Source organism: Anoplopoma fimbria, chromosome 12 (assembly GCF_027596085.1).
Source record: "Anoplopoma fimbria isolate UVic2021 breed Golden Eagle Sablefish chromosome 12, Afim_UVic_2022, whole genome shotgun sequence".
In the NCBI taxonomy this organism is placed as follows: domain Eukaryota; kingdom Metazoa; phylum Chordata; class Actinopteri; order Perciformes; family Anoplopomatidae; genus Anoplopoma; species Anoplopoma fimbria.
This window is the reverse complement of record NC_072460.1, coordinates 16,215,034-16,232,971: the sequence shown is the minus strand read 5'-3', so window position 1 is coordinate 16,232,971 and position 17,938 is coordinate 16,215,034. Positions and strand designations below refer to the sequence as shown.

The window sequence follows — 17,938 nt, the reverse complement described above, 5'->3', positions numbered from 1 at the left end:
CACACTTGTTTATGTAACAAACACACTCATTTTACATAACAAAAGTACTTATTTTGACCTGAACCATGCTCTTTTCCTGAACCTACCCAAGTACTTTTATTGTGCAAGTAAACCTTAAAGCTACGTACAACTATGTTGGGAGTTTGTACTTGGTAATTGTAAAAATCTCTTCTTAGTGCCAAAATTGTAAATGCACAGATAAACTGGTCAATGGTATTATTCATTAAATAAGAAACAAACCATAAAGCCAAAAATCCTTAAAAGCAATTACCCGAAAGCTTCTAAGAGCTCAGAGGTCAAACCTGATGCTTGGATTTCCTCTGAAGAGGGTTTCAAAGGCTTCGTTCCAAAAAGAAAGCTCCAAAAATTCCACGAGGTGACACCAATTGACAATACATTTCAAATTAAAGTAAGAAAACTTGTGACCTTGTTTGACCGAGCTGACAGACTTAACACACCTGTTAACTTTACTTAAGAGACTCTGGTGATGAACTACATGTGGATGAATGTTTTCTTTCAGAATGGAAAGAAGTGTTTCAAAGTTATCTTATTTTTTCCTTTAAACAGACTTTTTGATATTTGATTGTATAGCAAATGCGGACAAAATTAAATCAAGACTAATTCAAATACAATGAAGTTAATATTAATTGTGGCGGTTTTCCATAAGCTGATTTACATACTTCATCTCCTGAAGAAAATGCCTCTAAAAATGATGCTTTGTGGTCGAGGTGAATGGAGAGCATGACAGGGCCCAACGAGTCGAGTCCAGAAAGAAGGGGAACAGAGCCAAGGCTTTGAACTGTGGGCAGGTTGGTCATTGATTCATAAGGCCTGTTCCTTCAGAGCATCATTTCTCACTACAAACAGGAGAGGGCTGATCATATACGTGTAAATCACAGACACAAACACAGCGATGTACATTTCAAAATGACTGCAGGCTGAAATAGCTGTACTTAGGTTTACCAACAGTATGCTGCCTGTAGCAGCTTATCCAGTTATTGATAAACAGTAGAATGTTTTATGTTAAAAAGTCGCTGCCAACATTTCTGGTTAGTCCATCGATTCAAATAGGTCTGATAAAGAGATAAACAACATGTATTTCAGAGTTGAATGCTGGCTATACAATAAGAAAAACATATAATCGGGAAAAAAAACATATCTCAAGTGTTTTGAGATCTCACACTTAAAATATAAATAAGGATTATTTTATATATATCCAATGTAAACCCACATTGGAGTTAGTTAAAATGCAGCACGTCGGTATCAGACACCATGGGGCACTGACCAACCGTCAGTATTTGACGAGTTCGGACTGAGACCGGTTTGAATCTGAAGTCACACCAAACATAATCACATCCCACCACATTTTCCACCAGTATCAATACTAACTGCAGAAATGTGATGTCACTTTTTCAACAATTTTACAATGATTTGTTCAGCCTTATTTTTTAACCGAGGTGAACAGAATCTCGAATGGTGTATTTACACTTATAGTTTGCTTGCTCTGGTCCAAATCAGGGACCAATTTGTTATACAGTTGCATATTGCCTTGAGTTTGGTTTGTGTTTATACGGCGGTATTAACGAGCAGCCAAACTGATCTCTAATTTGATGAAATTGCCAAGAGACAACATCAAGGGTTAATCTTAGCCCTCGACATAATTTAATAAATAGTTTGCAATAATCACTTAAGGCAAATTATTCATTTCTAAAAGGAGGTCAGGCTGGAAAATACACCCAACATACACGAAAAGCATCTGGCTACAGGAGCTGGCTTGATCCATAAGGCTTCAGCCAGCTGGGTCGGATCATGTTCACATAAAAAAAAAATGAACCGTACCGGAGTTTGTTTGTAACCGGATCGAGACCACCTCTTCAACAAGGTTTTGGTCTGGTGGTGTTTTGTCCGCGTGTGATTGCTGTGTTCCCACTGCCCAAACAAGGGGTAAACACTCCAGGGTTCAATTCAACCAAACTAAACAAAGCAGGTCTAGTTCCAGTCTTTTCCATCTTTGTTCTTATTTGAATGTCTTTTAAAAACACACATTTTAAAATAGACTTTTACTTAATCAATTCATGCTGTGTATGTCTAATAATCAATTATATTATTTTATTGGATTCAGTTTTTATTTTGTTGTTTTGAAGCACTTTGTAATTACGTTTCAAAAGGTGCCATATTAATTAAATGTATCATTATTATATTTTTAGAGGTTGATTGTGGGTCTATATAACACAAACACTTTTTTTTGATAAAATAGATGACAGCCGTTTTCATGGTTGAAAAAACAACCGAGCCAATGACTGCTTTCTGTGCTGGAGAATAGACAATGGTGGCTGAGATCACTGCAGCTCTACCGGGTTCTGTGTGTTGTCTTATAGAAATGACTACTCCTGCATCAGAATATGTTCTTTTCGATTCCATTAAAAACGCTAAGATTACAGCTCCGAGCAACCACTACTGCAGCATCCGGGTTGACTAAACAATATTAAGTCCAACGAGTAGATGTTGCGATACAGTATTTGACTAGTTTTTGTTCATGTTTGGCATTGTGCACCTAGAATGCATGGAGGTTGCAAGTTGGAAAATTCAACAGGGGAAACTACAACCTCAGCGTTTTCTGTAACCTATCATCATTTCATGTCAAGCCACCCAATTGTTGTTGAGATATTTCAGTCTTTACAAAAGTGGTGGACTGACAAATAATGCCATTTTCAGAGCAATTCTTCTAGCTTGGTTAAATATATAAGGTCATGTACAGACAGATCTTTGGCAACAATTATCATATCTTACCCCTGCATTGCACTTGAAGGGGTTACCCTATTATTTTCATTTAACAGAATATAATCCACTACTTTCAGATTAGCTACAATAAAAAAATCTGTGGACAATCCATCTACATGTGATACAACAACAGATTAATTTCCTCCGGAACAGAAGCAAATAGATGTATTGTACTGTATTCTTTCTCCTAAACTGTTACATAGGTGTTGTAAAATTAACATATTCTTCAGGAGATGAACCTCATACACTTGTCTGAGGTTTGTCTTGACTATTAAAAATGTGCTCAAACACACAGGTCAAACATTTGAGTCAGAATTTCAGGCTGCAAGTATAAAAAGACGTTTATGTTGAATATTGCTGCTGGTGTTACATCAGATACCTCTCAAGTTATTTGGGGAATGTGTGCTTATGCTTGCTAGGGTTTCACAGTTAGACTTAATAGGCTGTAGAACTCAGTTTCTTTTCTCAGCCAGAAAATGCAACAGAATAGTTCAAACTGTGATTTAGAGTTGCTTCTGTGAGGCTCATTGTGATGTTGAGATGGTACCTGTCTAGGTCGGACAGTGAATTAGCAGCACTGAAATGAACTGCAACTGTTTGTGTTCTATCTGAATCATTGTTATTTTACCTCTGGTGTCAAATTTGTGTGTCTACAAGATGTTTTACTATCAATTTTGCTTTTTTATAATGTCTGTCTGGCAGCAGTTTTGAAAATTGTTTGAAAATATGACATTAAAACTAAACCCTACAATATGTGTTGTGGTAACAAAGGATCAAATTACATCAAAAGAATGATGTCTGATGTGAAATGTGTTGCTCGAAGGGACGAATTCACAGAGATGTAACACCAACTTATTTTTTTAGCCTATTTAGCTCATTGTTTAGGTAATACTGGAAACTAGCACCCTGTTGTATTAACCCTCATCCCCACAGACTCCAGAGGTATACTGTTTGTCATATCTCACAGGTGCTTTAATAATGTTTTAAGAGGAAATAGCATTTCACTACTGTGGTTGTTTCTAACAGTAGTTTTGTCTTGGTGTCCCCATGTACCATGGTCTGTTGTCCTTGTATTATAAATATGTTTAAAAAGAAATTGCAACTAACTGGTGAAGAAAGTGGAACATCTAGCAGCTAAAGATCCAGATATTTTTTACTCAGGAGCACATAGAGACCAAACAATAGCTGAAAGGATAATAAATATTGGATTAACATTCAGCAGGTAATACGAAACACTACTCCAATGTGGCCAATGTTGCTCTGTAACTGCCGGATGTGTAAATAGGCAAGAAAAGAGAAGAACATACTCACATTGTTTTAAATAGAATACCGAGGAGTCGTATGACTTCCATGTTCATAGATGCATAGCAACAATGTCTTCACATGTTTAATCACTTGTGTGTCAAGTGTTTCACATTCTCCACTTCCCATGTCAGAAACAAACTCAAAACCATTTGAAGGCAACATTTGTTCCAAAAAATGTGAAAATATAAAATGAAAAACTTGCTTGAATAAAAAAGGTTACGAAGAGTGTTTGAGCACCAAATGGAAAATCTTTCATGAACCGGATCTACTACTACAGATCAATCATCTGACTGGAGCCCTGAATTTAAGGCCTGAAATGGTCCCTTTGTTTTAGTTTGGAAAGACAAAAAGGTCCTCTCATTTAGAGGATTTTCCTCTAAAACAAATACACACGCACACACACACACGCACACACGCACACACACACACACACACACACACACACACGCACGCACACACACACACACACACACACACACACACACACACAGAGTCGCACAGAGCGAAATCCAGAGAGACAGATCAGAGAGTGTGAGTTCAGAGAGCTCAGAGAGAGAAAACTAGAATCCACAGCGATACAACTGCTCCTCTGGGCTTGGAACATAAAGTTCACACACTCGAGGAGAACGTGTCTGAATGTGTTTATATGAAAGACCAAAAGAGACCAAAAGAGAAAGACAAATCTGTGTGTCTGTGTGTCTCGTGTGTGTGTGTGTGTGTGTGTGTGTGTGTGTGTGTGTGTGTGTGTGTGTGTGTGTGTGTGTGTGTGTGTGTGTGTGTGTGTGTGTGTGTGTGTGTGCACCTGCAGGGTACATGCTAATAACATGCATCACTGAAGCGCACGTAGAGATAAACTAACAAACCCTGTGCAGGCCCGAGTCCATGTTCTGTCCCAGATTACTCCATTAATAGATATCTATCTATGAATCTATATCCATCCCTCCATCAGTTTTCTGTTGTTATACACTGAAACCATGAGGGGAATATATCAAGGTTAATATAAAATGGGTTAATCCCAAAACCGAAATCAGACACGGAAAAAAAAGGAAAATATTCTGAGGCCACGACTGATCTTTATACATCAGTAACATACTGAGGATGTGTAATTTGCTGCACATAGCTGGTACAATAAGTGGTTGGGATTGACTCATAAGATAATACTGATTTACTGACTTTATTGGTTTATTCACAGGATGGTCGTCATGTGCCACATACGGCTGTGCTCTCATTGCACTCAGGCTGGCAAATAATGGATTGCGATTGTTGATATGAATTGCATATCACTTGCAACCGTTATCTGCCCAGTCAGATTCACAAAACATATTTAGTGCCCATAAAGTCTGGGCGTGACACCCCTTATAGGGAGCGGGCCCTCCAACAAAGTGTCAAACTTCAGATCTCCACCTCAGTGTTCCACCTGATTGTGTTCAGAGAACACCTTGTTAATTCAAAATTGTATAATTTGCTATGTCTGCATTCGAAAAGGCAAACCCATGTCACAGTGTGATTTACACACTACATCCAAAGAGTCTACAGTAGAGGTGGAAATCACAAATCACTTTACCCATTTGTCACCTGAGTAAGTTCTCAGAGCTTTCCAGGAACCAGTGATCAGCAAGGATTTACACCACATTTAGTACAGTAATTGCTATGGTTTGCAGCTACACATGCAGAAGCATGGAGACGAAAAAAGCATTTAGGAGCCCCTCAGAAGGAGTCACTTACCCTCCCTCTGCCTGACTTTAACTGACTCGAACCATAAAACCATCTATTCACCAGAAAACATTTTAAAATACAGACTGCTTTTCCCCATCCATCTGCTAATCATGATCAAATTCAAATGGTGAAATAGAGATATTCTGACTGAGCAGTTAATTTGGAGCAAAGGGCTGTAAAACAAGATGAACTTTCTTGATCCCTGAGGAGAAACTGGGTCATTACTGCAGCGCTGAGGCTCACAGCAAGCAGCTCACTGTTCACTGTTCAGGAGGCTCAAACTCTGATGAGGATGTTTGTACACTGAACACTGCGGTGTTCCAGTTAGAGATTATGTGTTCTACCTAAGTACCATTTGTGTCATTTCATGTCATGTCTATCTATGCATCTGTAAGAGGTTTTGTGCAGCTCATTTGCCAGGAATTTTCTTTGTCATTGTATGTTTCTGTAAAAAACGGATATGTTGAATGTCAAAGCAAGTAACATGCTTTTAACGTAATGTTTTGTACGAAAGTTTGCTAAGGGCGTTTTTTATTTATTTAAGCTATTTACGTTGTTACGGTTGTTACATTACATTGCTACATTTGTTATCTGATTTTTAATAAGTTATGCTATTATTTTATAACCATAATCTTTTTTCTAACCTTAACCAAGTAGTTTCTTTTTTTGCCTAAACCAAACCGTTTCACAACGTTAACCACGGGGCATTTGTTGTTTTCTGCAAACGTGATACCAAGCCAATATGGTTTGCAGAAATGTTCAATGCCAACATTTTGTGATGACTGGGTTGTTTTGTGACATGTACACTCATATTCTTACAAAGAATATCCTTAGTTGACAATTAAATACTTTTGTGCACAATCAGCTTTTAGTCTGGCTTGGCTTTGCACACAAAACATTTGAAACATTGGAACGTGTTGGAAAAACACATTGTTTCCCGAGATTAGTTTTAGCTTCCCTGCTCCTGCTCAGCCTTAATTAGTTTGTATTTAATTCCACAGTAATAGGCTGTTTGGTCTCACCATTGATGACTGCGGTTACAGGGAGTTGCATGAAACAATCAGAGAAACAAATAACTGATGATATATTATGAAAAGAGAATTAACAAATTGCCAATTATTTCTCAATGAATAACTTCCTGTGTAGGATGCTGTTTGAATTTTATATATAATTGAGAGCTGGTGCTGGAACATCATCATTTTATTGGGTGCAGGTTTGGTTTTAGAAATGACGAGATGTTCGCTGGCTGCAAAACCAACATTATATATAAGCTTTGATTCACATTAGAGTGTATTGGTATATATGCATACTTTCATTAGTTTAGTGTGTGTGTTTGTGTGCCCACCTGCAGGGCACATGTTAATAACATCATCCCTGCACCCTGCGAAGCCACCTGTGTTGATTTTAGGTTAACAAATAACAGCAAAAGCAGAGAGACATAGACTGTAAACAGAGACAAAGAGAGAGCAAGTGACAGAGACAGATTGGACGACAGGAGAAGCTAGCAGGAAATGCTACATCCCTTCACACTCATACAGGCACATTGGAAATGATTGACAGCTCCCTCAAGGGCTGTAGTGAATTATTCAGCACAATCTGACAGACCGACAGACAGGAGAGCATACAGAGAGACATCAGTCAGAGACACAGGCTGAGAGAAAGACAGACAGATAGTGAGACAGGCAGACATAGAGAGAGAGAGGGACATACAAATAGACAAGGCAGGCAGCCAGAAGGCTGTAGATCATCAAAATTTCCCTCCAGGCAGATTTTTATTCATAATCAATAACACTATTGAATTTTACATAAACCTATGTGCATTTACAGTCCCTGGACTTTAAATTCTTAAAGAGATGCTTTTTGAAATGCAGCTTGTTCCTTCACCCGCTGCTGTCCATCACAAGGGAGAAAAAGAAACAACTCAAACATAAACAAACACAGCTTGTAGTTTTAAGACATCACTACCAATAACAAAGGCCAGCAAATTAGCTAACAGATGGCAGTTACTTAAACACCCTGGTGTAATGAAATAGACTACATTTCCGTATAAAACAAAACAAAAAAATGCTACACAACTACTTGTTAAGTACTTGGTACTATTGGTAGGGTTTAGTAAAAAAACATAATGGTTTGGCTTAAAATGCCAAAATATTTAATCAAATCCAAACAAAAATGCAACAAAAGTACTTGGTTAGGTTTAGGCTACAAAACTAAATGGATCACACAGAACACAAACAGCAGTCTCCTGGGTGGAAGCCCTGTGTTTTTTGGACCTATCCACCACCCAAACCTCTTCCAAATGTCTGCGACCTGATTAGAAACCATGTGTTACATCAACACCAAATGAAATCCATAAACAAATATGTTTCTTTCAAAAGGTATTTCACAATGCAGTTATGTTGTCTGGCAACATCCTTTTGAGGAGACAGGGCTGTGATCTGAGGTCATGCAACTGTGGTGTAGTTATGCTTTAAAAATCAAGGTGGTGTTCATCTGTGGCGATTATCTTGCTGAACCAAACTTGTAATTACCATAAACGTTTGTTTGTCTTGGATCCTATTTTCTGCAATACTGCAAAAAAATCTGAAATCTCAGGAGCACCCTGTGGTTGAGAAACTTAGGTACCGAGCAGAGCCTCCTAAAAGGACATTTAAAAGCTTACTAATGCCCAGCAGTTTTCGTTATTCAAACTGCAGAACTTTTATTCACAGATATAGTATATATATATATATTATATAGTATAATATATATATTATATAGTATAATATATATATAGTATAATAGTGAATGTATTTGTTCTGTAAAAGACACAGCCAGCAAACAGGTTGCGCAAAGCGAGCCTGTCTTCACGGACCTAATAGGACCTCCAGCCGGACATTATCTTTCCATTTCTCGGATACCAGGACGGCAACGAGAAGAGCCCGAGCCAAGTGTGTGTGTCGGGTTCAAGCCTGTGCATGTGTTTCCAGTCAGTAACTATTAGTGGGATGGACTTAGGAAGGATCATTTGGGACACAGTACAAGAATGTACATGACTGTAATCATAAATGTCAGTAAACTGTCAATCAAATATATCTCAAGACAAATAAATGAGAAGTGATAAGCTCGAGCATCAACAGAACAGTATAAATCTGAATCTTTTCTCACAGATGCAATTACAGATTCAGTTTATCATGGGACTCCTTGCAGTCGTTCACTGATTCAGCAGTGCAAGGCTCTGTGAAAAGAGCTGATGTTCAGACAAAAATACACAATAACAAAGACCCTCTGCCTGTGTTTGACCGGACCGACACAACACTTCATCTGCTATTGTCTTTGTGATAGAAAGGATGATTAAGTTATGTTTTCCTATACATATTATAAAAGGTAAAAGATCTGATAAGAAAACCTGCTAACATTTTTTTCTTTTTCTGTCGTTTATCCAACATGGCTGCCAATAGCTCATTACCCAACGCAACCATCATTAAAAGAGTCTGTGAGTAATAAAGAGCAATAACCACTAAGAGTCACTTCATTCCTGAATGAACAGTGAACCGACCCCTCTTTGAACCCTCACACACGCACGCATGCGCACGCACGCATGCACGCGCACGCACGCACCCACGCACGCGCACACACACACACACACACACCAAGATTTGAATGATTCAGCTACATTGAGGCTGCCAGTTATCCACTCGGACTGATTATTAGCCTCGGCCGGACGGACACAGCTAACAGGCAGACCACCTGAGCTGAGTGACCGTTTGGAACTGATTCAATTATTTTTGGGATTGATTGATCTTGTCTGGCACAAGCAGGAACCAATTGGATTGTTCTAAAAATTGCAACGTTGTCCGACCATTGAACTCCAGGAGGGGCTGATGCTCTTTGCCGGACTGTCCACCTGTTTGTCCATCTGTCCCTGCTCTGTCTCACAAACAGTCTTTTTTGTGTTTCCATCTGTTTGAAGATTTTTCTTCATACACATTTTAAAAAGAAATGGGGACGGTTGTCTGAATTGCGGGTTTGTTTTTTTTAACAGATGAGAATGATGGGAATGTCACCACTCTGTATAATTCAACAAAGATTAACATCGCCACAACCTGCTTCCTCCAAAATGATCATACAGTTCTCTTTAGAACAGGTTCAACAAAAACTAATCAAAATCTTCATGCAGGAAGAGTTTATTGCGGAACTTATGCATCAGACTGCATCAGTTTTAACAAGGCATACCTCAATGCTTTCTAACTTCTAACTTGTCAAATAATGCAGCTTTGTCAGTATCCCTCGGAGTCAGGTATTGACGCACCTTTTAGCTTCTGTATGCGACGCAATGGGCTTTTAACTAAGTCCAATATAAAAAAAAGACCTGGGTCATTATTAGATGGTCAGATCAACCAAAACCTAACTTATTGGTGTTGTTGCCCAAACCTTACTTCCTGTGAAGACTGACATTTATTTAAAAAAACGCTATGCATGTTGCTGCCACGTCCAAAACATTACGCTGGCGAGTTACGTGGATTGTCAACGTTTGAAGCTTTGGGCTGCATTATTTGCTTAGTTTGGATTGAGAATGCTTTGATCTAGTACACAAACAATGTATTTGTTATCAGTTGAAAGTCTTTAAAATATAACATCAATTAATCCTTTTACAGTACATGTCACACATCTACATCAAGATAACTCGTGATTAGGTGCAAAAATCACTTCGTGAGTGATTCACATTCTCCCACAGCTGCTTCATCAGCTTCAGTAAGAGATTCGCTACAATTACCAGAATGCCTTTCACCAACCTACCTGATAAAGAGATGTGACCTTGCTGCTTTTCAGCTCTGGATTTTAAATGTAGATGGTGGAAGCGATATCAACAGCAGAGCGAGAGTGTCCTGTTGAGAAAAGGTGAGTCGACCTTGATTCAAACCTCAGCCGGTCTTCATACTATGATGTATTATGGGCTCTGCCCTGTTGCCGTGGCTGTGGACACTGGCCTGTGTATGTATCTCCTTTGAGAATGACTTTTCCACGAGATTGATCGATTTTAAAACATTTCGTTGAGTTGTCAATGTTATATACCTCTGAAAAACCCTATGCCCTCACAATGCTGCAGGAAATATCTTGACAGGAAATTGAATTATTTGATAGAAAAGATAGAAATTGAGTTTGATCTTCAGCTGCTCCGTTTCCTTATCAGTATTTACATGGATTATTCTTAAATGAATGACACAGAGATGCAAGACAAAGACAGAAAAGGATAAAAGTCAGCAAAATAGGAATTTTTCCTTTATCCAGTGGTTTGAATACAAAGAAAACATGACCTCAGTGGATGTTAGCTGGAACCTCTGTATGAACTAATTTAATTTCAGTGCAGTTTTACCTTTTCTATCAGAATGTTAATAATAATCTGTGCCAAAGTCCTACAAGATTTTGTAGGTGTTTAAACCCATGAGATCAATGTTCACTATAAACAGGCTGAACGTTAAAACATGTTTAGCGAGCAGGATATGCAACAGGGAGACACAAACACAAGATGCTGCTAATCTACTGTGAATTAATAAAGGTTAAACATAGATTAAAGATGCATCTGATGCTTCTAACTAGATCAAATTTACACCGCAAGGACAAGGAACAAAAAACGTAGGCACCAATAAGGGCCCGTCAGGAAAACATAAACACGAGTCGACTAAACGCAAACTCTAATCAAATGTAACAATTTGTCAACAGCCCAGATGCCTGGGAAAAATGTTGGCATTGAAAGATTATGCAAACCACTGATTCGTTGAATGTGGACATTTTTGAATGTGGAAGCAAGTGACGTAATATATATGTTTTACGTAACGTTGTTTAACGTAACGTTGTTTAACGTAACGTTGTTTTACCTAACGTTGTTTTACCTAACGTTGTTTTACCTAACGTTGTTTTACCTAACGCTCTTACACTTGTTACGTAAAAGTACATAAGCGAGTATGCTAAAAGGGTGTTTTTTGGTTTATTTACAGTAGTTACATTTTTTCACATGTTTAATTATGTTGTATGTTACACAAACTATGATTGTATTCTAACCTTCACCAAATAGTTTTGTTACGTGAACCCTAAAGAATTGTTTGAATTTAATTTGTTGATGAGTCAATATGCAAGAGGTTGATATGAAACATATTTATGGCAACAAAAAAAATTGTCCAGAAACGTTGACATTCAATGTATCCAAAGGTTTACAAGATGGTACAATACAACATTTTGTCTGCCGACTGGGTTGAGCAGTGAAGTGTGATTTTTAGTGAAATTTAGGCCAAATGCCAGTCAAGTTATCTTTCTTTCAGCTATTCTTCTTTCTTTCTCTCTGCTCTGACCAGCTGCTACATTGTAAAGTGATGGCGCATTTTCTCAGGTGATTGACATAAGACAACAAATTCCAGCTTCAGGTTCTTAAATGTATTTTGTATGTAAGTTTCAGACAGCAAGATTTGATTTGATTAAGTTAATCATGTGGTCAAGATGTGAATTGTGTAAACGGGATATAGTAAAGGATCACATTTTAATCACAGTAGAAGTAAAAACAAATCTGAAATTGGAATGTTGGGCTGCAGGTTAAACTCTAGAGCCATTTCAAAAGGTGTTGAATAAATCTCCACTCATAAAATGTGTTACTGGAGTCACAATTAAATCTCATTCAAACTGAGCACTGTGCATCTCTCCTGGCTGCAACTATCACATTAAAACCAACCCACTCTCATTCTTCATCTCTCGGCATCTTATTGTTGTTCATTAACGCAGCTCATTACTGAGTCTGCATGTAATTATGCTTGTGTGAATTCCCACATGCTCCATTTCTGAATTAGTTGAGGTAACATCCCTTAAATATTGTGTCTTCCTTTCTTCTTCCACAATAACAGAAGAGGTCAGAGGTCAGCTGCAGCCCTGGAGCAGGTAGGCTCAAGGACACTTCAGCAGGATGGTCTACTCATTCACTCACCCTGAGAAGTGATTTCAATTGTCTGAAGGGTAGAAATAATTTAAGTCACAACCACAGTGGTTTTGTCATTTATCCTACTACTCATTGAGCAAGGCACTTTACTGGCTTAGTTTGACCTTTAACCTTCCTGTTAAAGGAGGTTGAAACAGCCAAAAGTCAAGTTTAAAAGGTACCGACAGCTTGTCATTTACATTTGTTACACCATGTTCTGTTTTCTTTTAGTTGACATAACATACTGAAAACATACACATAAAAGATTGCTGTTGAACTGGTGCTGGAAAATATTCAATAAAAAAATAATGATGCAGCTGGGTAGGACATGGATTTTAAAGTGGTGCTGTGTGTTTTTCCAAAGCTTCTGGACTCAGTTACATTGTTGTCTGTAACGCTTGAGTACTGCATTACTCAAGTTTGGTCTGTTTCTTTCTTCTATCTCAGACTTTTTTCAGTCTTGTGGGTGTTTAAACTCTGACTTATTTCAGTTTTTGGTCTTGACCAAATCCAGTTGGATATTTTTCTTTACCTTTTTCTTTGTTTATCAGTTTTGGCTTTCCTGCCAGCATCAGTGGCTGCTCTTGTAGCAGACGAGACAGGCTGCTCGGCTGTCAGTTAGTCGTCGGTTGACCCAAAATTCTTCAATATTACAAGTGCAGGTGATGCTCATAGCCTACTCGTTGGAACATCATTGCCATGCATTACATACATTATTGTAGAAGTGTAGTTGTGTGCACAAATGTACAGAAATATATACTTTCATTGCAATGGTGGAAGAAATATCAACTAAATGTATCATGGTAAAAGGTGTTTGTTTTACAGAAAATGAACCCCTGTGACTGACAAATTATATTATGTGCTCTCTTTCTCCCTATGTATGGCATCACAAGCCAAAAATGTTGGAAAGCACCGGTTTAAACTTTAACAAAAAAATGTATTTTAGAAGCTGATCATGTGCTTTTTTATGTTAACTGTTAACATGAAAAGTAACTAGTAACTACAGCTGTTTAATACATGTTGTGGAGTAAAAGGTACAATATCTCTCTGAGATGTGGTTGAGTTGAAGTAGAAAGTAGCAGAAAATGGAAATACTCAAGTAAAATGCAAGCACCTTAAAAACAGAACTTGACTAGTAGCTTGTAATATTGTATAGGTATATTTTATTTCATATAAATCGTATATTCTATGTATTATAATTTTTTCTGAGTTTTTATAAAGACATTAAAGAAACGTTTTGTTCCTGTTCTTATCACTGACACTATGTCAAAAACCAAAGGTCCAAACCCACATTGTTGACTCTCACTAATAACATTTGGCCTTGGTCGTGATTTTGTCTAGACCTCCGTTTGGACTGTCTCTTGAATGAGTCGTGACACTGCTCAGACTTGACCTTTAAGTGGACTTGACTGATGCACATAATAATATAGTTATCACTCTGAAAAACATTGGTGAACATTTTGTTACGTCAAGTTGTTCTGCCATTTTATTGCCTATTTAAAAACAATATAATTCATTCATTTTAACGCATTTTCTCTTGATTTTGATTGGTATAGACTTCATGTACTACGGTTTCATATTGTACAGTACCACATGTGTGATGTACTGACATTCACGATGTATGTGTGAACCTGAGGTATTGTAATGTAAATGATGTTTTACAGTGTTTGAAATAGTCACCACGTTGTGTCACATCAAGTGAACGTGGCTCAGGAGGACTTCAATCAAAGCAAACCACATATCTAACGGGGAATATGCACACAGTCCAAAGCACAGGATAGGACCATTAGTGTGGATGTGTTGTGGGACGAATGCTGCCTTCAAGATTTTGCACATGCCTTCTCTCATTTTACATTTTATCAATCTCGCCTACTGTGGAGGAAGAAAAGCTTCAGTTTCAAGATCACTAACACGACAAGCAGCCAGAGGAGAAGAAGAAGAGCGGAGCACAGAGCTTTGATGATATCCCTGTCAGCTTGTCCGGACCATGAGAGACAGAGGTACCAGAGGAAGAAACTGTATATGTTAGAGCTCAGGCGCCTGTAAGCAACCCTCCAGATTCTGTCACAATCCGGACAAGAAGGGAAGATGGGCAAAAAGCCCCAATAGGAGAGCCATTCACATATTTACCAGCACTGTTGTGTGAACGTGAGGACAAAAGAATCTCACTCTTTCATTGTCAATTTCTGCACCTTACTGTCACCAGTGGATGTGAAGGACGGGTAATATTTGGAGGATAAGCATACACACACACATGCACTTGAACAGGCATGCACGCTCTCACACACACATACACACACATACCTCCAACACTATCCTGTTGGGAATGCAAAGATCACACATATGAAACACACACGAGCACGTATGCACGCACACCCCCACCCCCTCCCTTGTTCCCCACACAACCCCCAGCGATTCCTACCTCCAGACTTGCCCCAGCTGCATGACGTGAAGCACGGTTTGAAAGACCCACATGCAGACGGTGCAGCACCTCCGCGGGGCTCCGACCGTCCCAGCCGTCGCAGGCAGGGCAGAGGACGTGCAGACCGGGGTGGCATTGGCGGCGCGCTGGTCGCTGTCCTTGGTGCTTAAAGTGTGTTCGCCCGCCGTGGCCGCTCCGCATGCCGCTCCGCATGCCGCGCCTCCCGCCGCCGCCGCGCCGCCGCTGCCGCTGCCGCTGCCGCTCGCTGCTGCTGCTCCGTCCCCGCAGCTCAGATCCGAGTAGTCATACACGAACCACCTGAAACTCAATACCTGGACCACAGCGGAGGGCACCACGACGAAGACGAGCGTCAAGCCGAACCACCAGTAGTCACCTCTCAGGTAGTAGTCGGCGGCCAGCCACAGGTCTGTCGCGCCGTCGGAGAAAAAGACGAGCAGGGCGCAGAGCACCCAGCAGCAGTCCAGCAGGGTGTAAGGCTTCCCCGGCGGCGCTGCAGCGGGGCCGGGTGGCGGGGTTCCCCGGCTCCGAGAGGCTCCTGGGGGTGTTGTCATCTTCCACAGACACCGCTGCTCCATCCGACTTAGCGGCCATGTTGGTTAGGATAGGAGAGAAAGACAGAGAAAGAGGTGGGGATACGTGTGTGTGAGAGAGAGAGAGAGAGGGAGAGAGAGGGAGAGAGAGAGAGGGGAGGGGGCTGAGTGTGCAGGAGAGAGAGAGTGAGAGAGATTACATCATAACTAGCCTCATCATCAGCCAATTAATTGCGAGGCATCATTACTAACAGCGCTTTTAACACCCTGACTACCGCGCGATGTTTTCAGGACATTCAGCGTTTTGCAAACATTTATAACCTGCAGTTTTTGTTTCGTTTTCGTTGCTGTCATGAAAATCCCCTTCCAGTGACATTCTGCTGTCTCTGCAGCAGCAGCAGCACCCTGCTGCAAATGACAAGACTGTTGTTAAACTCATAGTAAAGCGGTTAATAAGGTGGAGTATCAGGTTCTGACTTGGCACTGTCACTGAGGGGATTCGTCATGTTTACTATGAATGGTATAAACCTGCATCCTGTCCAGTGTTTCCTGAGCGATGAACCTCCCTCCAGACAATAAATGTGCTGTGCATTGACCCTCCTTTAAATCGATGAGAGATTGCGAGACAAAGCACTCAGCAGCCTTTTTGAAAGTAACTCCCAGCAACATTTTTGGTTTAATTTATCAAGAGAAAGGGTTTGCTGAGGTTTTCTCCTGCTTCACATTTTGACAGTATACATTTTAATAAGCTCTCCAGTAAAACCACAATCTGCTGCCTCAGTGGAACAGAAAAATGAAAAGGGGAATACCACAGTTTCTTCTCCCGCTCCGGGTTCTTCTCTTTCTGCATTCACAATACTTGTAGATATCATGGGATCATTTTATTCTGTCAGAAGAAGAAGCTGTTGTCTGTATGCTGATGTTTGTTCAGTATATATATTCAGAGAGATAATATATAACAATACATATTGGAAACTTTCTTTAATGCTGCATTACTTCAGGATGAAAAGTCTTGAATAAAACCTTGAATACATGGCACCCAGTAAACACAGTTGGATTGCTGAACAGGCCTAACAGGCACAGCCCCCAGGGCCCAAGGGTGTCAGCTGGTCTGATTTACAAAATTTCACTTATACCCCCCCTGCCAAAACAATTTCAAAGCCTGACTCGGACTCTTACAACCCTGGGACAATTACATACATTCACACATCCATCCTAACTCTTCACTTTAAACATACACTTAATATTAGACTTTAATATCAGACTTACTCTTATATTGTTTCTTTTGTTTATCATATTCTATTGTAAAATTTCATATTTTATTCATTTTCAACTCATGTCTCAAACTATTGCACTGTTTATTGTAATGCAACAATCACCAAGCCAAATTCCTTGTATTCGCAAACATACTTGGCAATAAACCGTTTCTGATTCTGATAGGACAAAGTAACAAAAAATCACTACAGAGATGAAAAACAATTACAACAAGACGCTAAATGACTGAAAATAGATACAAATTACAAAAAACATACACATTTAATGACTACAAACAACCCAAAAGACCACAAAGTGACCCAAAGTTACTACAAAGATGCAAGATGACTATGGGTAAAATCTTAGAATCTTACTGCCATGCTAATTTATTGTCTTTTAATTGAATTGTATCGTGATGAAATCATCAACATCACTTCTCAGTTCAATGTGATTAACAAATCAAACTCCAGCTGGCAACCTTCCAGTCACAAGCTTCTCCAACCTTAAGGCTCTGTTACCCTCAGAAGATAGTTTTGCATACAGCTTAGGACAGTTTCATTCATGCAGGAGTATACAAAATATGGTAGGCTTTACAATGTGGTTGTTTCATAGAGACTATTTATTCATTGAATCACCCGAAATGATAGTCATGATAGTTATCGAGATATGAAATGGTCTATAAGATGAGAAAAGATTTTGACCATATCGCCCACACTTCATTTTATGGTTGTGACATGAATTTCAAAATGTATTATAATACATACAGTACAAATAATACAATGTTTAACAGCATCAACAAGTATTAAAAGAGCAATGTATGCAAAAGAGAAAAAAAAAACTATGCAAATTCCTTCAATGTAAAATTGGAATAATTACATAGGCCCTTTTCAGAAAAATGGAGTCGATACTGAAGAGACACTGTAAGCTTTTATTGGTCGACTATTACTCTGATTGAAGTCAACACTA

General features: G+C 39.2%; 1 protein-coding gene across 1 annotated transcript in view; it reads right to left on the bottom strand.

Moving 5' to 3' along the window:
• Positions 1-15,779, bottom strand: part of xkr7b (XK, Kell blood group complex subunit-related family, member 7b) — a 51,950-nt gene extending 36,171 nt beyond the window's left edge. The window contains 3 exon segments of the mRNA XM_054609879.1: positions 15,168-15,360; positions 15,424-15,722; positions 15,724-15,779. Coding sequence (XP_054465854.1) covers positions 15,168-15,360; positions 15,424-15,722; positions 15,724-15,779 — 548 coding nt within the window.
• Positions 15,780-17,938: the final 2,159 nt, after the last annotated feature.